Here is a 21,993-nt window from a genome sequence, read left to right on the forward strand (position 1 = left end):
TTTGATAGTATGCTCAAATCACACTTAATATTGATTTATACTTGTAAAACTTATTTGGCAATTAATGAGCTGAGTTCCAAAGGGTATAAGTTTTCTGCCTATCAGTTTGACATTTTAGAGGAAAATCAGATTCCAAACAAGAGTAAAATTCCTCTAAACCTGATGGAATACTTTAACCAAAAAAGATAATTTGAAGATGTGAGTCAGATAAATCAGCTTAGTAAAATCAGTTTAGGGGAAATTTCTTGCTGATTGGTTAAATAATAGAGGAAATAGTTTTCATTCTTCATTTGAGAGCTTGTTATCAATTGAGTCATTATTACACTAGGAATAATGGTTGTTCTTCTATAAGTTCGTGTTCTCATATTTTCTTCTAGTGCAGATTTTAACAGTTCAACAGAACATATTCAGCCCAAGACCTTCTCTGAAGTGTCACTAATTATGGCAAATTATTTCCAATAGATTTATGCTGAGCTTTCTTAGTTTTAGAAACCATTCTATAATCTTGATTTCTTATGGATACAGCTTAGGGAACTGTATGATCTTAGTGCCTCTGGGCCTTTCTTGGAAAAACTGCTTCTAGCTATGAACAGTTGGAGATTAAGGATTTGTACAGCATCTGCATTTTCTCTTAATTGAGGTAACTCTGGTTTATACCACTGTGTGTAATTCAGAACATCTGTATTTTATGAATAATCTCTGCCTATACTGTTAGGTAGATCTCTTTATAGGCCTCTTCTCATGGCCCACTGATGTGATGTTTGAGAAGCCAGTGTATGCTTTGCCTGTAAATGCCCATTCTTTTACGAGGTCTAGGGTCTCAGGTTATACATTTAGTCAAGGTTATAACCTTACCTACCTTGTGAAGTCAGCAAGATGCCATCTTTTACTCTGTTTTCAAAAATCACCCATATTTTAAAAAGACTTGGCTTTTAGAGACTATAATGTCTATGTTTCATATCTGTATTAACTTGAAGGAATGCTTTTAATTTTGCTACCAATGCATTAAAATTTAGTATTTATAGAAACAATTGTAATCCTGAGTGCTAAAGAGGTTAGATAGGGTTGTGTATTTTTTTTGAAAATACATTCTTTAAGGAGAATAAAGTTGAAGAATTATTATATGTAAACCTTACCTTAGCAGGAAAATAACTGGTATGTTTTTAGGTAGTACAGTTTTCTGTTCGAAAAGTTTTTCCTTACAAGTTTGGTTGTGATTTTTTTAGTAAGAAATTAACATTTTCTGAAGATATCATTTCATCAGAGAATACTAAGATATTAAAGAGCATAGTGATAAAGTATATATAGTGATATACTTTGTGCGTATAGTGGTAAAGCAGCAAAGGTACTGAACTTTGATAATATTATCAATAATATAAGTATCTGACATTGTTTTCTCTTTTATCTCTACATGTTAGTGATGAATCAGAATACTATAATTTTGTGAATTTATAGACGTAAGTTTACATGCAAGTAGTAAGTGTTATGAATTATGTACCACAAATACTAATAACAAATGATCAGAAACTGATCATATGGGGATTTGTTCAAGATCTGGTTAATTCAGAAACACCAGTTGCACAATTCACGTAGATGAAAACTCTGAGTTTGAATTTCTTTACTGATTGGATTATGTGTATGATTTTGAAATAGTATTTCCCTCATAAAATTTATTTGACATTTAAAAAAACAGTAATTAGAGTAAGTTCTTATTTATTTCAGGCACAAAACTGATAATAATTTACTAAGAAAAATGCTCTTAAACTGTAAATGTTTAATGCAAATCACATTTTTAAACTCAGGTTACCCCCACTTCTAGCGACAATAATAAAATCTGTGCCTGCAGTAGCAGGTCATACACTATAAATTGGATGTGGTGATGAAACCTTACATAGAAAACAATAAAGTGCTTTACAAGCTGCACATTTCACAAAAAAGCTTTGATCATCCAGGTTTTGAATGTATATTATACCATAGTACATCATTTTTTTTAAAAAACAGGTAATGAAGACTCAGATATCCATTAAAGGCCATCTACTTAAAAATTCATTCACTTCTGAAATAGACTTTCTTTCTTCATACAAACTCTTGATATACAAAGTATTGACTGATTGTTTAGTGGTGTGTGTACAATGACAAGTGAAACCCCTAAGTTTTCTAATTCTTAAAAGCAGAAGAAAACTTATATAAACATTTGAAAAGAAAAGACAACATTGCAAAAGGACCCAGGTTGGTCATGAACTCATGCTAACTTTTTGTAGGCAAAAATGATAACAATCTGTAACAATCTCAAGATTGGGTTATTTAATCCTACAATTTTGACAATGAGATATTGGAGAATGATGGGATATTTGAAAAGAATTACTCTTAAATGTTAGCATTTCTTTACACAATGTTATCTGAATTATTATATCCTTACTTTACAAAGAAAATTATGATATTCTGTATATGTGTGAAACTAAACATTTATAACAATTTAAGTTATATATCATTTATTATAGAATATACTTTGTAAATTGTAAAATCAACCCCTAATTGTGTCTGTAAAACTGTCTTAGGTATTTTTAATACATGGAAAGTACATCCAAACTCAATGACACTTTTTATATATATTGATTATATTTTTAGAATTATTAACATAAAATATTTTTAAAGCTCTTTTTTGCTACATTGTTTCTATGCACAAAATGAATCCACTGACAAAGACTTGTCATCCCATCTGTTTTGCAAATTGACTACATGTACATTACACCATGTGAATAAGTCCATTCCCCTTCATTTTCTTTTGCACAAATCTTGCTGTTAAATCTCTAGAGCTCATAATAGAAATCTAAATGACATTAAGAAATTTTCTTTTTAAAAAAATTTTATATGTGCTTCCTGTACTTCTAGAGTCCTGGTACAAGGAATCACATTATTGCAAGGTGTGTGTGCAGTGTAAGTTAAAACATTAATATAGTTTTGAAGAGCACAATTTTGTTTGACTATATTATAAATGAGTAGAGTCAACTCAAATCCAATATTTTGTGACTTTGCTGCATCTTTGCAACCAACTGTGTGGATTGCTTTTAGTGGAATGAACATAATATCTCATCTATATTGAATCTGTTTTAGCATTCAGTGTCAGTGGTTCAGTAAACTTGGGGTAAAATAAAGATTCTTTGTAAGGGATCTGGCTTGATTTTCTTTTTAGTTCATAATGTTCTTTAAAAGGGTAAGTTGAGAAGATACTTTCTTTTTGACCACACTTGAAAGTTGACTTATAATAATTACTGAGATTAAACTTCAGTGTATTTTATAAAAAATATTACTTGCTTTCACAGAAGTGAAGAGATACAATTGCACAATGGTGGTTACAATGATAGAAATCCATATCGCCAATAAAATGTTAGCAAGAGATTTAAAAATGACTGTACAGCACCGCATAGGAGAATTGTATAACAGCAAAATGATTAATATTACTTTTCAATATAAATAAAATCCTTAAATCTTTTGTAGAAATAAATGGGGGGAAAGTGCTTTGTTTCCCTACTTCCTACCAAAATATTTCCTGATATGGAGCAAAAGACAGTAAAAAATGACAGTTAAAAAAAAAGACATTCATGCATTTAAGCCACCATTAGTCTCTGACTCTAATATAAGGCAGATCATTAATCTTTTGCAAAACTATGACTTTAGCCACTTAAGCTCTTTTTAGTGCTTTTCATGACAAGGACATGATAGGCCTTGTAAATTTAGGAATTAAGATGTGTTTCGGACAGGTTCATTTAGACAGGCTCAGCTGTTTTTTTGAAACAACCACTTTGCAATAAAAAAATGCTTTGGAGAAATGATGTAATAAAGAAAAAACAGAAGGGGTCCTATAGAGTTTATCATAAGAGACACTATTTAGATCAATGAAAACAAATTACATTTGCTTATGTGTCATCCTCCGTCTTAATGATGTGGAAAAGGGTGACATTGAACAAGACCTGGTGACCATTGTTCCAGGCGTAAAGAGCTCTATCTCTTGCATTGTAGTCAAGCATGGATATGTGAAAGTATTGGTTATGAAAGGGAATGTCCGTATATTCATATGTGGAGGTTTTGGTAGAATAGGAATAATACACCTTGGCTCCAGTTAAGTGGGAGTTGGTGACATAGAGGGTCCCACAGATCATGAAAGATTCCCCTGCACTTCTTTTGGGATAGCCAGTGCTCCAGCTCTTCATCACCTCCAGGGTATCTTGGTTCAGTTGACTGATGACAATATTGCCCTCATTCTGGTTAGTTGCATACACAGCCCACAGTCCGATTTCATCAGCCATTAGGTCGATGTCAGAGAATCCACCCCATGTGTAGGGGTAAACGTTGTGAAAGCCAGCATACTCCAGGCTTCGTTGGGCAAGCACTCTCCCCATGTCGAAGCTGTATTTGATGATGATGTTACTCTGATACTTGTTAAAATAGAGTGAGCCATTGTAGACAACATGGTTAGTTCCTGCCCATTTGAAAGGGAGGTTGTATGTCCTCGATTCAGCTCCACTGACAAAGTCTGCAATTGATTTGTACTCACGGACAATTTTATTGTTAGTGTAACTGTCCATGTACCAGACCTGAGAAGAAAGACAGAATAAATGGAGTGACTGAATGCTGTACTTTTCTAAGAGTTCCTAAATAAAGACAGTGAGAGTCAGCACATTTATATCACTGTTCTCAGGCTCTGGAAGCCACATTATCTGACTGCTGACCTGCTGCTATGTGATAGGACTGCCAGCTTTTACAAAAATAGTGGCATGGTCTATGTAAGAAAGGAAACAACTGAATGGACTGCCTTGAAATGGATTTTCTTTGTGTCCTTTTTAAATTTATTTTTAACTTTTGACCATTTGGTATCAATCACTGGGTAAACCAAATATATATCAAAGTAAATCACATCACTTTATTCAGTTACCTGATAAATCAATGAGGTTAATGATAACTGCAAAAAATAGCACTTTCAGCAAATATATTCCACCCTTGCTCGGAAAATGTATGGTTAATTTTACATGTTCAATTTAGTCTCCTTTATGGATACTATAGAACCTTCTAGCAAAACTTGCTCATTGGATCAGTTTTAGGTACAACTACCTTTTAATGAAAACATATTACTAATTAAGGCACAAATCACATTTGGATATAATCTTAATGTATGTAAGTTTTGTAATAAAACATAAGTGGAGTTTATGATAATTTTCCAGTGTACTGATTTGTATAATACAGACATTGCCAATTTATGAAATTATTCCCCAAAAGATTCAGTTATTAATGCAGAGACTTACTTGTAACTTGCCCTTTTGAAGCATAAAATAAGACTAATCCCAGAATAGTTAGACTTAATATACTGGTGAAATGTATCTGTGTGTGTGTGTGTGTGTGTGTGTGTATTAGAACATAGTAACAAATAAGTTTGCCATATATCTGTAAATGTTATGTTATCATACTGAAAGATTTGCAAATGATGTAACACTTTGGAAGTTGAAACTAATACCCTGAGGATAATAAATAGTCCAGGAGACTTAAAGTGTAAATAAAATATAATTATAAGCAAAGTGGTTTGTGGAAGCAACATACTCTGTTATTTTTTTCAGAAGCTAAAGGATCTGTCATCCAGGCACCAAACCGAGTTCCAGATGTCTTGACTGTAATTGGGCCCGTGATTTTCATCAATTTGCCACATGCTGAAATTAGAGAAACATAAACATGTTGGGCGAACATGGCCAATGATTCCTACACACATATCACACTAATAGCAAAGAAAGAGATCCTAAAACAAAGCAAATCTGTGGGATTAATTGCGCATATTCTAAATGATTCACAGTGGGCGCATTGAACTATAATTTGTACCATGAATAGCTGCTCTTTCAATGCTCTAAGACTAAAGTATGGAATTATAAAATGGGAAATGATTTGTACAATCTGCAAAGAAATAAGTGAGAGAAGTCATCATCATTATACCAATTCAGCAGCTGCTTCTCCTAAGTAAAGAAATGTGAAAAATTAAAGAAATTGCCCAGTACTTGTTTTACCTGGTCACCAGCTCCCCATCTCCCAACCTTCTTCAACCCCCATACTTCCAGACTTTGGTGAATTTATACAAGTTAGGTAGGAATCTGTAAGGTGGCCAGTGTGTACTGGTATATGAGTAGCTTCTGTGAAAATATAGAAAACTAACAATTCAACTGCAGTCTACCTGCAGAGACAGAATTTTGAAAGGTCAACAGGGTCTGATAGAGCAACAGGAGGCCCAAGGAAAAATGCCTTAACTTAACCCCTTGGTCCCTGTAGTCACATGCAGTGAAAGAGGTAGTCAACCAATTGTTAGAATAAATGATAGAAAAATCAATGGTTATTTTGAAAAATTGTAATATTTCATCACCTCAGCTGTGCATAAGATTTTAGGAAAACCTTGATTTCATAAATGTCAAAAGTTAAACTGAGAAGAACCCAGGCATTTTGTAAGATTTTTTAAAAGCATAATGTGTAAGTGATTTATTCTCCCCATTGTGAAAGGCAAGGTGAGTCACTATAAATGCTGACCATTGGTCTGAACAAAGGAATATTCTTTCTTGTCCATTTATATCTATTTTCATTTCTTAAAAATTTTTGGCCTATTTCATGTTTTTCCATCCTCCTTTGCCTGTCCTTTAAATTGACAGACTTCTGGGTAATTCCTGTTAGTTCCTGTGTGTTTGGAAGGGAAAGAACAGATTCCACAAAGCAAATCAAGGACAAAACTAATTTTAGCTTGGAGCTTATTTTTGGCCCATTTTTCTTTATATAAGTTCCTCAAGAATAATTTGTAACTGGCAGAATACTAAGCTATGCAGTTAGGAAGATGATGAATGATATAATTATGTTTTGTACCATTACTTCAGTGATAAATACAAATTTAGTAATCTAACATTTCACAAAACCTGAATTTAATACATTTTTTCTCCTTTATGGAAGAAATTAGATGTGATGGCATCTTTATATATGGAATTACTTTATAATTTCCTTGAATCTGATAAACTGGTTTAATAATTCTGAAAACTTTATAGCATTTTCTACATTGAATAGCAGTACCTTAGGTTAAATGTATTTAGAATATGTCAGCTCTGCTTTGTATAAACACATGAACAATATATGAACCAAGTAGTATCATTTGAACTAGAAAAATGTTAATGTATTCTGGGTGGATCTAGTTGGGTATATTTTTGTGAATGCACAATAAGTGAAGATAATATGATCTTTCATACATATTTCTAAAATCATAGGCAGTGATAAATGCATGCAAATTTCAAATACAAATGTATTGAAATAAATAGAAAGACATCCTGACCCCTGAAAACACCATAAAACAAATATGTGATTTTTTTCTTAGGTCTGAAAAATAAATTCTTAATTGAACAAAATATAAATAATAAAATTAGATAGAATATGAAAAGTAATCCAAGTTTAAGATGATGAGATAATACATACTTTCATTTCCCTTCTTGCCCAAAATGTCATTACAATGGTAAAGAATTATTTTTGCAGGACTCTGCCAGTTTGTTTTCTGTGGTTATTTATATTTCATACCAAGTATCTTTCCTTCACTTTCTTAATGTCAGTTGTTCTGTCTGTGTGAAGGAAACATCTCTATATTATAGTATATTAATTTTACAAACATTTACTCTGAGATTTCACTCAATGGACTTTTAAATTCAATGTAAACCATTTTTGAAATATGCAAGTGATAGTATGTGAGCTCTGGTTTTAAAGAAAGGTATTTTCAAATTGATTCTCTAGCCAGGTCAGATCCTCTGAACATTTATGAAGTCACGTTTTGCATTTTTTTTCATTCTCCTCTGTGTGTTCCCCTCTTTGTCATTTTCCTCCATGTCTGTTATCCATCAGCTTTCTCACCTTTTCCACGGTGGCTCACAATATGCAAGGTCAGCCCTTGTCTTCCTCTCACCACTCTGGATTTGCCTTTGTTCTGCTACAACTTTCTATCCCAGAGCTTCATTGAGTAAATTAGTTTTTGTAGTATTAATCTAAGGAGCACACTTTGAAATGAAGGATTAATGAACTAAAGTATTAGCAATTTAAAAATAGTATTTTCATCTAAAATGAGTGCTACAGCTTATCTGAAATAGTATATTGACAAGGTTTGTTGGACTCTGTGCCAATCAATATGATGAAAACAAAAACTAGAGCTGTGATAATTATGTATGGATATGTCCTTTACTCTTTGTTGAGTCATGGATAAGGTGTTTTGCATAAAGTTCTTCCATATTAGGTGATCATGGTGAGTGGTCTACTGGCTAATTGATACTTTCCACTTACCTTGTTTGGTGAGAGTACTTGATTCTTACTCCAGTTAAGTCTATCTAGAAGGCACACCCTTAAAAGAAGAGCTTTGGGATTTGGACTTCAGACAATGGTGTTTTATTCACTCATTCATTTATTCACTGATTCAGTTAAGACTTAGTGAGCACAAGCACTATTTTTTGGAAATAGAATTGCTATGGTGAGTACAACAGGACACCTTTTTTTTTTTTTCTGGTGAAGCTAATGTTTTGATGGGAGGAGGGGATAAGTAAATAAGAATGCAAGCTAAATGTATCAGGGAGGAATAAATTTAACTCAGATATTAGATAGGTCAATTTGATGAAGTATGATTGGGAGTGGCATTAGATTGAGTAGGGAAAACCTTTCAGAGGGTGATGTGTAGTCTGAGATCTGATTGATGAGTAAGTCATGGACTGTAAATTTATGGGAAGGACATTCCCAGTGGATCAACCAGGGCATCTTTTAGTCACTGGGGCAGGTTAAAAAGAGTCTGACTACCTAGATTTGAATCCTGATCTATCATACTTTCTAGGATTCTGAAATAACTTTTAGTCTCTCAGTATCTCATGGGTAATGAGATTAATAATATTTATCTCACAGGGTTATGGGGAAGATTAAATGAAGAACATAGGCTAAGTGTTAAGAATGGTGTTTGATACATAATTAAGCATTTACTAAATATTATCTATTGTTGTTGTTCTTGCAAAGGCCCTAATACTAGATGGACATGCTTGGTGAGTGAAGAGAACATAAATAAAAAGATAGAAAAGCAGTCATTGAATGCAGTGGGGGGCGGAGCAACATGGCGGCGAGGAGACGCTGCGAGTAAGATCTCCCATTAAAAAAAGTGAATAGGGAGGAAAAGCGGCAGGTCCCAGTGAGAACTGGGACACGGAAGATAAACGGGTGACGCCAGCAAACTGCCCAAAGAAGAAAGTGGCCATAAAAGAGGACTAGAAGGGAGGGAAGCCCAGAACCCTGCTCCCCTCCCCCGCCCACAGAGGCGGCACTCTCCGACCGGCAGAGAGGAGGAAACAACAAACCAAAACGGCCAACAAGAACAAAGGACACAGCAAGCAGGACTGTGAGTGGAAAGGAACTATTGCAGCCACCACACCCCGTGAACGGGAGCTGAGGCGAACCCTGCAGGATCCACCGCGGCGGTGAGCGAACGGCTCCGGGCGCCATTAGAGAAGAACAAAGACCCCGGGAGACACGCACACAGCCCGGGCTGCCGGTAAGCCTGCGCGGGAAACGCGGCGCGCCTAGCGCGCTTGAAAAGCAAGTGCAGACCGGGATCGCGGCTGCCCAGGTCCCCGCGCCTGCGACCTAGGCTTGCGGGGAGACGACCTAGGCTTGCGGGGAGACGCACGGAGGTCCTCACTGAGGTGAAGGTCCCTCCCTGAGTAAGCAGGAACCAGGCGCCCAGGCACGGGAGCCGGGTGCAAAAGGCGCCATTCCCGCGCCACTGAACTGGGCTACAGCCCGCGTCCTGGACCTGAGGGCTTTGAACTGAGACCCGGGGCACGAAAATTCAGGGCGTGGGTTCTCCACGAAGGTGGGGCACAAGGCAGACACAGCACCCCAAAGCTGTTGAGGTGTACCCTACCATTCCCGCTCTGTTCTCTGTCCCACGGGGTGGGGGGAGGCGAAAAACAGCCCCCCAAGGACAATAGGAGAGATCTCTGGCGCCACCTAGCGACCAGGAAAAAAAAAAGTCACTAACACCCTATAAAACAGGACATTTCTTAAGTCTGCTTGAAAAGGGCAGAAGGTTTCTGGAGGACCCAGTGGCCAGCCGGGAAGTTATTCCACGCCAGGCCCCTTCCGACCAGCAGTCTGAGCCCACAGAGGGAGCAGGCACCCACGTCCGGGGCAGACCGGGTGCGCAGAAGAGTGTGCCTGAAACCGGAGGCGCAGGGACTGCATCCCGCTTCGCCATTTGAGAACAGGGACATTTCTTCAGTAAAAACTGCCTAAAACCAGCAGAAAGCTCCCCCAGAAGACAGAGATGGCTCCTGGAAGAGCCAGAGGGGAGCGGAGAAGTTCACCCAAGATGTCAGTCAGTCCGAGCAACACAGTGTCCCAACGCATACGACAAATTAGAAAACAGACAGTAGGGAGTAGAAGAACCACACGCAACCTAACAACTCCTCAGGAAAGAAGCACACCACAAAAAGAAAACCACTCCCCAGATTGCAACGACAGCAACTTGGAAGAACTTCTGAGCCTTCCAGAAAGAGAATTTAAAATTGCCATGATTAAAAAAGTGATAGATCAGAAGAAGGAAATTGAGTCCCTAAAGAGGGAAGTAAGAGAAATGCGGGAGATCAAAGAATTAATGGAGGAACTAAAGAACTCTGGGAAAAGCAATGAAAGCAGAATAGATGAAATGGAAGAACGAATAAGTAATCTTGAAGACACAGAAATAAAAAGAACCAAAACAGAAAAGGAAAGAGAAGTACGAAGGAAAAAGAATGAAGAAAGACTTCGGGAACTATCTGACTCCATGAGGAAAGGAAATATAAGAGTTATAGGAATTCCAGAAGGAGAGGAGAGAGATGTAGGAACAGAGAAAATATTCATGGATATAATTGAAGAGAACTTCCCAAATGAGAAGAAGGAGCTGAAAATTGATATACAAGAAGCAAGAAGAACACCAAACTTCCACGACGAAAGGAAAAACACAGCAAGACACATAATAGTAAAGCTCCCAAGAATCCAGGACAAGGAAAAAATAATGAAGCTGACAAGAGGGAAGAAACAGATAACATTCAAAGGAAAACCAATCAGGCTGACATCAGACTTCTCTGAAGAAACACTACGGGCAAGGAGAGAGTGGAGGGACATAGTCAACAGACTCCAAGAAAACAGATGCCAACCAAGAATACTCTATCCTGCAAAGCTCTCTTTCCTCCATGAAGAAAGAATATGGACCTTCCCAGACAAAGAGAAACTCCGGAATTTCATTGCGACTAAACCCCCACTCCAAAAAATACTACAAGGAATCCTAAAGCCAGAACCTCAGAGGGACGAATAACAATGAAAGAAGACCAAAAAAAAAAAAAAAAAGTTATTAAAAGAATAAATAAATAAAATCAAAGGAAAGACAAACATAATGGCAAATACAGATGCTAACATATCAATATTAACTCTAAATGTAAATGGACTAAACTCTTCAATAAAAAGACACAGAGTTGCAGCCTGGATTAAGAAACAAAACCCAACCTTTTGCTGTCTCCAGGAAACACATTTAGCTACAAAAGATAAAAATAGGCTCAAAGTCAAAGGATGGAAAACAATCCTACAAGCAAATGGGCCAAAAAAGAAAGCAGGAACAGCTATACTTATATCAGATAAAACAGACTTCAAACTCAAAAAAATAAAAAGAGACCCAATGGTCACTACATTATGATTAAGGGGACAATACTTCAAGAAGAAATAACACTCATTAACATATACTCACCAAACGAAAGAGCACCAAAATATATCAGACAACTGTTGTCCTCTCTGAAAACAGACATCAGAGAAAACACATATGTAGTGGGAGACTTCAACACACCACTATCAACAATGGATAGATCAACAAGACAAAAAATAAGTAAAGAAACTAAAGCTCTAAATAAGGACCTAGAGCATTTGGGCTTAACAGACATCTATAGAACACTAAACCCAAAAAAAACGGAGTACACATTTTTCTCAAGCGCACACGGATCATTCTCCAGGATCGATCACATACTGGGGCACAAGACAAACATCAACAGATACACCAAGATTGAAATCATACCAACCATCTTTTCTGACCACGAAGGCATCAAACTAGAAATAAATCATAAAAAGAAGGCAAGGAACTATCCTACCTCATGGAGATTAAAAGCCACACTACTGGAAGACCACTGGACTAACGAGGAGATCAAAGAAGAAATTAAAAAATTCTTTGAATTGAATGACAAGGAGGACACCAATATCCTAAATGTATGGGATGCAGCAAAAGCAGTAATAAGAGGAAAATATATAGCAATAGAAGCTCACATCAAAAAACAAGAAAGAACTCAAAGAAACAACCTAATCTCGAAGCTCAAAGATCTAGAAAAAGAACAACAAAAAAACCCCAGAACCAGTAGAAGAAAAGAAATAATAAAAACCAAAGCAGAAATAAATGAAATTGAAACTAAAAAAACAATCCAAAAGATCAATGAAACCAAGAGCTGGTTCTTTGAAAAAATAAATAAAATAGACAAACCCCTAGCCAGGCTCACAAAGGAAAAAAGGGAGAAAGCACAAATACACAGAATCATAAATGAAAGAGGAGAAATCACAACGGACACAGCAGAAATCAAAAGAATAATCAGTAACTACTATGAACAGTTATATGGAAACAAGTTCAACAATCTAGAGGAGATGGACAAATTCCTACAACTCTACAATCACCCAAAGCTAGATAAAGAAGAAATAGAACACCTAAACAGACCAATTACAAGCAGCGAAATTGAAATGGTAATTAAAAACCTCCCCAAAAACAAAAGCCCAGGACCTGATGGATTTACAAATGAATTCTACCAAACATTCAGAGACGAATTAGTGCCTATCCTTCACAAACTCTTCCAAAAAATTGAGAAGGAAGGGACAATACCAAACACGTTCTATGAAGCCAATATTACACTAACACCAAAACCGAATAAGGACAACACAAAAAGGAAAACTATAGGCCAATCTCCCTAATGAACACTGATGCAAAAATCCTCAATAAAATTTTAGCTATCAGAATCCAACAATGTATCCATAAGATAATTCACCACGACCAAGTTGGATTCATTCCAGGGGCACAAGGATGGTTTAACATCCGAAAATCAATCAACGTTATCCAACACATCAACAAAACGAAATATAAAAACCATATGATAATATCAATAGATGCTGAGAAAGCTTTCGACAAAGTGCAACACCCATTCATGATAAAAGCCCTTGAAATTCTTGGGATACAAGGAACATACCTCAACATCATAAAGGCCATCTATGACAAGCCAACAGCCAGTATCATTCTCAATGGTGAAAAGCTGAAAGCAATTCCATTAAGATCTGGAACAAGACAAGGATGTCCACTCTCACCACTGCTTTTCAATATAATACTGGAAGTCCTAGCCAGAGCAATAAGACAAGAGAAAGACATCCAAGGCATCCAAATAGGAAAAGAAGAAGTCAAACTATCACTATTTGCAGATGATATGATAATATACATAGAGAACCCCAAAATCTCCACAGAAAAACTAATTCAACTCATCAATCAATTCAGTAAAGTGGCAGGATACAAAATCAACACGCAAAAGTCAGTAGCCTTCCTATACACAAACAATAAATCTGAAGAAGAAGAAATCAAAAAACCACCCCTTTTATTATCGAAACAAAAAAATCAAATATTTGGGAATAAATCTAACAAAAGAGGTAAAGGACCTATACAAAGAAAACTATAAAACACTGTTAAAAGAAATAGAAGAAGACACAAAGAAATGGAAAGACATCCCCTGCTCATGGATTGGAAGAATAAACATTATTAAAATGGCCATCCTACCAAAAGCAATATACAGATTCAATGCTATTCCAATCAAAATCTCAATGGCATTCTTCAAAGAAATAGAACAATTATTGATGAAATTCATATGGAATCACCAAAAACCCCGAATAGCCAAAGCTCTACTGAAAAAAAAGAAGGAAATGGAGGCATCACACTCCCAGACTTCAAACTATACTACAAAGCCATAATCATCAAAACTGCATGGTATTGGAACAAGAACAGACATACAGACCAATGGAATCGAATAGAAAATCCAGAAATAAACCCACAGATTTATGGTCAACTAATCTTTGACAAAGGAGCAAAGACTATGCATTGGAGCAAAGAAAGTTTGTTCAATAAATGGTGCTGGGAAAACTGGGTCGCTACATGCAAAAGAATGAAGCTTGACCACTACCTCACACCATACACAAAAATCAACTCAAAATGGATTAAAGAACTAGACATAAGACCTGAAACCATAAAATACATAGAAGGAAATATAGGCGAAACACTACATGATTTGCACATCAAAGACATCTTTACAGACACATCACCCAAAGCAGTGATAGTGAAGAGAAAGATAAACAGCTGGGACTACATCAAATTAAAGAGCTTCTGCACAGCAAAAGAGACAATAACAAAAACAAAGAGAAACCCCACCAACTGGGAGAACATTTTTGCACCCAACACTAATGATAAAGGACTGATCACAAAAATCTGCAAAGAGCTGATGAGACTCAGCAACAACAAAGAAAATAATCCAGTCAAAAAATGGGCAGAAGAGCTAAAAAGAAACTTCTCTGAAGAGGAAATGAAAATGGCCAACAGACATATGAAAAAATGTTCAACATCACTTGTAATCAGGGAAATGCAAATCAAAACTACCATGAGATACCATCTCACACCAGTGAGAATGGCACATATTAAAAAAACTAGCAACAACAAATGTTGGCGAGGATGTGGAGAAAAAGGAACTCTTGTGCACTGTTGGTGGGAGTGCAAACTGGTCCAACCACTATGGAGAGCTGTGTGGAGATTTCTGGACCTACTAAACATAGAGCTTCCATATGATCCAGCAATTCCACTCCTAGGTATTTACCCAAAGGACACAGAAACATCAATTCCAAAGAGCACCTGCACTCCTATGTTTATAGCAGCACTGTTTACAATAGCTAAGCTTTGGAAACAACCCAAATGCCCAAAAATAGATGACTGGATCAAGAAGATGTGGTACATATATACCATGGAATATTACTCAGCATTCAAAAAAGATAAACACATGCAATTTGCAGCAACATGGATGGCACTGGAAGGGATCATGCTCAGCGAAATAAGCCAAAAAGAAAAAGAAAAATACCGGATGGTCTCACTCATAGCAGGAATCTAGAAAACTTAAATAAGGGACCAGGAAAATGAATATAAGAAATGAAAATCAAAATCAACAAAAAAACTATGAACCAGAGACACTTTTTGGGGGTGGGGGGCGGGAGGGAAGGATTGGGGTCAGAATGGGGCGTTTGCAATTGTATGGGGAATATAAAAATAAAATTTAATATTTAAAAAAAAAAAAATGAACAAAGATGTAAAAAATATATATAAATAAAAAAAAAAGAAGGAAAAAAAAAAAAAAAAAAAAAAAAAGAAAAGCAGTCATTGTGTCTGAGTATACCTGGAAAAGCAGAAGATAGTGAAAGCTTTGTAAAATCAGTGAGTATTGGAGTTTATTCTAGGTATGAGGGAAAACTATTGGAGAATTTTAAGAATATTGGGAAGTGAGAGAATTGGAGCCACATTTTTAAAAAGATCACTGGTGCAACTATGTGGAAAATTATTTGTAGGGAAGATAAAGTGTAGGCAGATAGACCAGCTCAAAGGTTGTCATTCTGGTCCAGATGAGAGATGATGGAAGCTGTGATGGAGATAGAGAAAAGTAGATAGATTTGGGTTATGTTTTTGGCATAAACTTAATAAGACTAAATTTTGAATTAGATATTAGGATGAAAAGAAGAATCAAATAAAATCTCAAATAAAAATAATATAGAACACTATCCAGATATTTGGCTTGTTCAGCTGGGAAGATTGTGGTCATTCACTTGGGTGACATTATTGAGGAAGGAATGGGTTTGGCAGGAAAAAATATCAAGAATTCAGCTCATTATTTTAAGTTGTCTATGTGTCTTTTATATGTCCAGAAGACAGTAGAAAAATCTAGAGAGCAAAACCACTTCTGAGACACAGCTTTAACGGTTCTGCACATAATCATGGCAGTGAAAGTCAGAGGCTAAGTATTGCCTTAGAGACAGAGGACAACACAGAGCAGGGAAAAGCATCCAGAACAGAGCTCTGAGGTATCACAGTTACTTATAGGACCCAGCAAAAGAACCCAATAAGAAACTAAGGAAGGGATAGATGAGTAGTATGGTTGTAAGAAATAAAAATAATTTTTAAAAAGGTTGTTTATAGAAGAATGAAGTACCGACCTGTGGGGAATATTACTAAGATACCTGGCAAGATAAAATTCCAAAAGTGATCGTGGAATTTGGCAGTGTGACATCACTGGTCATCACAGAATCGAGATCAGAAGCAAGATAAGAGTTGATGTAGAGACCATAAAACAAAGCAGCAATTACAGGCGATACTTTCAAGGAAAGAAAGCAGGGATAGTAATATGGAGAAATACAGCATTTTAAGATATTTGTATTGTGCTGCTGATGTTGTTTAAGTGAGGCTTGTGTGCCTTTTGGAATAATCTAGAAGATAGGGAGAAAATGATTAAGTGAAAGAGAAGAACTAAAGGGACCTTAGGAGGAAACTGTAGTTTAATTTGTGCAGTCATCTTGACTAATCATGCTTCTAATTATTCTTCCAAAGCATGTTTTTCCTTTGTTCTCACAGTTTTCCAGCATATTTCCAAGGAAATGTTCTTTGTGTAGTATATTCCATTCAGGTTAGAATGCTGAAGTGGATCCGTTTCCTAATTCAAGCTGCAGCATTAAATCATATATTGGATAATGCGCTTATTCTCTGGAGTGAAGTTTCCTCATGTCTAAAATGGAAGTTCTGAAACTTGACATTTTGTTATTCTAAGTACAGGAACAGTGAATGGATATGGTGTTAGCAAACTTTTGTATGCTGACATGGAGAAGGGATATTTATTGTGGTAAAATAAATACACACCATCAAGATGGTCAGGTAATATCATCACCTACTCTTACTGTTGAGATGCAAAAAAAGAAGATAAAGGGCTTTTAAATATAGTTATTGAATCCCTAAGCTAACATTTGTCTTATCAAATGAAATTAGTAAAATTACACTTGCAGGAATCTATAAAAAATGGCTGCATTTTCAAGTATAATTTTGGGGGTCTTGATAGTAAATAGAAGCAGGTATTCTCAGATCTGGGTGGAGCACAGACATTGTAAAAATAAAGTGAAATAAACAACGAAACTCATTTCTCTGACTTAACTCCCCCACACTAGCTTCTGTTCAAATAAATCTTTATCTTTCTCACTTTACTTTTACTTTCTATGAGGACAAAGGAAACCAGACAGGAAGGATAATTTCCCCAAATGCCTGGAAGACAAATGTTCCTGCAAAAGTGGATGGCAAAGAAGGAAGCTAAGAGTCTTGCTTCATTGATTTTCTCCTGCTATGCTCTTCTGTCTTCAGCAAGACACATGAAATTATTAGCATTTTTTAATATATTTCATGTGTATGGCTCAGTATATTCACAAAATATACTGAATAGACAGTTGAGGAAAGTGGCCCTGTTATTTCTCTAATGACTTATTAGACATTGTATTTTTTGTGAACAGTCATAATCCATATTTATCAATCAGTAACTCAGGAAAAGATACCATTTAAGATTCAGCAGGAGGATAAGTTTTTGAATAAATGAAGCATAAAAACCATCTGTCTTCTCTTTCATTTATTTCTGTAATCTATAATTGTACTTTGTAATATCTTGAACTAACAGTTTCTGGATTTGAATCCTAAGGCCATGCCCATATAAGTAAATTAAATGGACTAGTGAATGTGTTTATGACAGAATGTGATTTCTTTTTACTTAAGGCCATTGAAGAACTCATGTAGCAAGAAGTAACTATGGTTTGATCTTTAAAGTCTGTCTACTAAAGCTATGAAAAGTAAATTATCTCTATCATACAATTGATAATAAAATCTTGTTTTTTAATATTTACCAACAATACTGTTTAGGGAAAGGTAAAGCTAAGGATGGACATAATAGATGTATTGTGTGGGGCACCAGAAAGGGTTTTTGGGAGGTGTCTGGTAAATGAGAGCAAGAATAGTAGGAGTCTAAGTGTACCCATTTCTCAAAATTAATATAATTTTACTTTTAAATTATTTTTAAAGAAATCCTTCAACTTTTTTTCTGGGATAAAGGTTATATTATAAACATATCTTAAGTTGAAGCCCATTTAACATCCAAACTGAAAGGAGCAGAAGTAATTGTATTATGAAATCACAAATATTTTGGCAATTCTTGCTTGCCTTTGAAAACACAGGTTTTATGTTCTCAAAAAACTTGTGACTTAGCTGTAATTTAGAAAATGTGGGACATAAAAATAAAACATAAATGATGAATGAATTTATCATAAACTATACCAAATACCCCCAAATGCTAATATAACTAGAATGCCAGGGTTCCAGAGAAACAAATCATCGTCACTTGCATGGATGCTGGAGAAAGTACCATTCTATATTACAATCTAGAATTTTAGGGAAAGAAGGTCTGTCTTTAATATGTGACTTATTTGAAGATCTTCTCAATTTTATTTGAGGGAGTGTTCTTATAGATTTCCCTTACTTTGCCAAGTTAAGTCTAACTCCCAGACACCCAGTTTGACTTATTTATAAATTCCTGTTTTTATTGACATTTTCAGTACTTCTTGCTTTAAGTGCTAAGTAGAGCAAAATATCGGGTATTTTGGAATGAAAATAGTGCCATTGAAGAAAGAACAGATGGCAACAAAAAATGTAAAAAAAAATGTGATTTTGTTGCCTTTTTCCCCAAAAGACTTTTGATTTTGTAAGAAATAGATGTGTCACATTTGAAATGCATTGATTCATTCCTTGAAAGCAACAGTTTTTTATTTTAAAAATAATATTTGTTTTCAAAGACTCAATCAACACTAATGCTTAACTATTATATTTCAGGTATTTTATGACAGCCTGCAAGGATTCAACTGGAAAACCATGGTCCCTGACCTCTCAGAGCAGAGATAACACACCTAAAAGAAGGTAAGATTTTTTTTAAAGGAAGCAAATGTGCGTTTTTTGTACAATGTGCAACATGAGGTAGCCAAATGGGGTTCTGTAAGAGACCATAGCAGGGGACCCAACCACATTAAGGAGCAATCAGAGAAGACTCCACAGAAAAGTTGGCGTCTGGTGTGTGAAATGGGAAATCATTGAAATTCGAATAGGTGTGAAGGGGAGCAAGATTGTTCCATGAAAGATGTAAAATGTGCACAAATCAAGGAATAGGAAGATTAGAATAGCTAAAGCTTAGGGCACTGAAGAATTGGACTGAAGCCATGTCATCAGGACAGACTATGCAAAGTTACTTAGATTGAAGCTTAAAGGAAAGTCACTTAAACACATGTATAATAAGATTAGCATTTCCTTTGAAGATGATTACTCTGAATACCTAGTGTGGTGCAGGCATAGCTTCAGGTCAGGGGAGTGGTTAAGAGGCCACTGTGGTAATGTAACCAAGAGATGATGTTCTGGATTAGAGTGGTTGGAACTGAGGATGCAGGAAGGCAGTGGTGTTGCAAGATCTGTGAGAGAGGCAGGGAAAGGTTGTGATTGCATGTGAATGAGGTTCAGGGAAGAATCAAAAATGATTCTCTGGCTTGTTTCTATAGCCATTGACTAGATGTTGGTTCTAGTCACTGATCTCAATGAGGTGTCCAGAGCATTTCTCTATTATTTTATATACCCACCAAAAAATGCCTTGTGTGGGGAAGAAATCTTATGCATTGGGTTTGAGTTTGTTGCTTCTAGGGAGAGTGGTAGGAGAGGAAGGTGATCGGGCTGTGGCACTGATGCTTTGTTGAGGGCACATTTACATCTGGAAGTGTCAAATTGTCCTCTCAAAATGAGTTATGCAAATAATAGAAAATTGATAAAAGTCTAACAAAAAAGAGTTTCCACCAATATGTACCTTTGACAAATTAATTGAAACTCTCTGAGCATCATTTTTCAATAAATTGCCAATAATAACGCTCACTCAGCACAGTGTTCTTACAGTGATTAGAACGAACATGTGTAACAGCTGCCCTAGCGCCTGTCAAGCAACAGGCTCTCACTCTCAATGCAGATATTTTGTTTGTCCCCACTGAAATGCCAGCTTTTTGGCAGTAGAGGGAGACTGTCTGTTGCTCACCTTTGCATCCCCATCCACTACCAGGCAAGATGCCAGCATACACTGGGGACTCAAACATATTTGTTGAATAAACAAATAACTGCTGCTACATAGAGAATTGGTTTGTTTTAAAAACTAGGTTGGCATAAACATGGTAAAGACAGTCATCCTAGTTTTTTGACTTGTGACCTCAAGTTTTGAACACAATTGAGCTTTCTGTTAAACAGGAACCCTTGAAACTCTGTTCCTAGAAAGATGCATCTTTTGCCTCACTAGATGGCACCAAACCATTGTCCTAAGATTGAACTAATGGGGGTGCAGATGGGGGATGTCACAGGATCTGAAAGCTGGAAAGACTATTGGTGATCTCAGGCAGCATGTGAAAACTTTTCAAATTCTCACATGCATGTGGTTTTATTGTGCGTGTCTAGGAATGTGATGTGATTTAATTAAGCACAGGGGATTTTATATAGTCTCTCATAGGAGAACATTAAGCATTTAGGAAAGAGCTTTACTGTACCTCATTCATGCCACTGAGGTACATTGCTGTTGAAGCAGTTTTTTTTTCTAATTTCTGTTTCCTCCAAAACTTTAATTTTCTGGTAGAAATAAGCTGAATGTTGCCCTTGTGATCATTGATGTGTGATTTCATTGGTGCCTTCTTTACTCTTGGGGTATAACTTAGACCTTGCAGGCAGTGAGACTACTTTGTTTTCTGGTGTCTTAAAATTCATGTGATGTATATATTGTGACATTTTCTCCTGACAGTAAATCTGCTGAAAAGGTGAGTGGGAATACATTGATCAGTGTTACAATTTTATTTTCCTTGTCTGCTAATTGGTCATGTGTGTTAAAAAACCTTTGTGAAGAGTGAAATGGCATCGATGAGTTTGTCTTTTTGCTACCATTACTGCATTGCTGTTGCCTTAACCTGTGTCCTTGGCTAGACGCAAGCTTGTAGCAACTGGGCCCTTTAGGAACATTGAACTCCTGATATGATTTTTTTTCTGTATATCTTCTGCTGACAGTCCTAATGTTGATTAGCATCTCTATTCTGTGTCCTGATATTTTGCTATTTGGATACTTACTTATGAGATAAAAATCGACATAGAATTAAAAAGTGTTCTCAGAAATAATTGGGTCTGATCCATACCACTCCCAGGAAGTATACACACTTAAAGTGTTAACAACTCAGAGTGGTGTAACTCAATATAGTGCAATCACTATAACTTAGTTTCACACTCACTCAAAACTGTATGCTTATATTTTCTTCTGCAAGTATGTATTTGTGTGTGTGTGTGTGTATGTGTGTATAATGTGCATATATATCTTCAATGCCTCCTTTCAAACTGGAGTAATTATTTTAATGGAAAATATAAAAGAGCCATTTATTTATTGCTTCAGGGATCACATGATTATATTCTTTACTATATTGGTGCTGTTGGTCTCACCAGAACAGACAATTCTAAACTACAATTTTGACATCGTAATTAAGTCTTGTGGTCCAATTGATAATTATCCTCTCTACCTCACTAAGTGAGCAGGAAAATGAGGGCTGCTAATAATCTATGAATGAGTTTATGTGATATGAGAACTGTTTTTTAATATTTTCTAAGGTACTATCAATTAACTTTAGCAACCCTGTCATTAAGTAAGAAAGTTGAATTCTAATCTTATTGCTGTTTGATATTTGTGTTGGTCACTGGATTTT

General features: G+C 36.0%; 1 protein-coding gene across 2 annotated transcripts in view; it reads right to left on the bottom strand.

Moving 5' to 3' along the window:
• Nucleotides 1-3,280: 3,280 nt before the first annotated feature.
• The window catches only part of OLFM3 (olfactomedin 3), a 180,303-nt gene continuing 161,590 nt past the window's right edge, over nt 3,281-21,993 (bottom strand). For both annotated transcript variants that reach the window (XM_054691848.1, XM_037498345.2), the window contains exons 5-6: nt 5,593-5,699; nt 3,281-4,595 (exon numbers count right to left, since the gene is read on the bottom strand). In XM_054691848.1, coding sequence (XP_054547823.1) covers nt 3,918-4,595; nt 5,593-5,699 — 785 coding nt within the window. In that variant the 3' untranslated portion in view covers nt 3,281-3,917. The remainder of the gene's footprint in view (nt 4,596-5,592; nt 5,700-21,993) is intronic.

The sequence above is a fragment of the Talpa occidentalis genome, unplaced genomic scaffold (assembly GCF_014898055.3).
Source record: "Talpa occidentalis isolate TD23 unplaced genomic scaffold, MPIMG_talOcc4v2.1 talOcc4.9, whole genome shotgun sequence".
Lineage (NCBI taxonomy): Eukaryota > Metazoa > Chordata > Mammalia > Eulipotyphla > Talpidae > Talpa > Talpa occidentalis.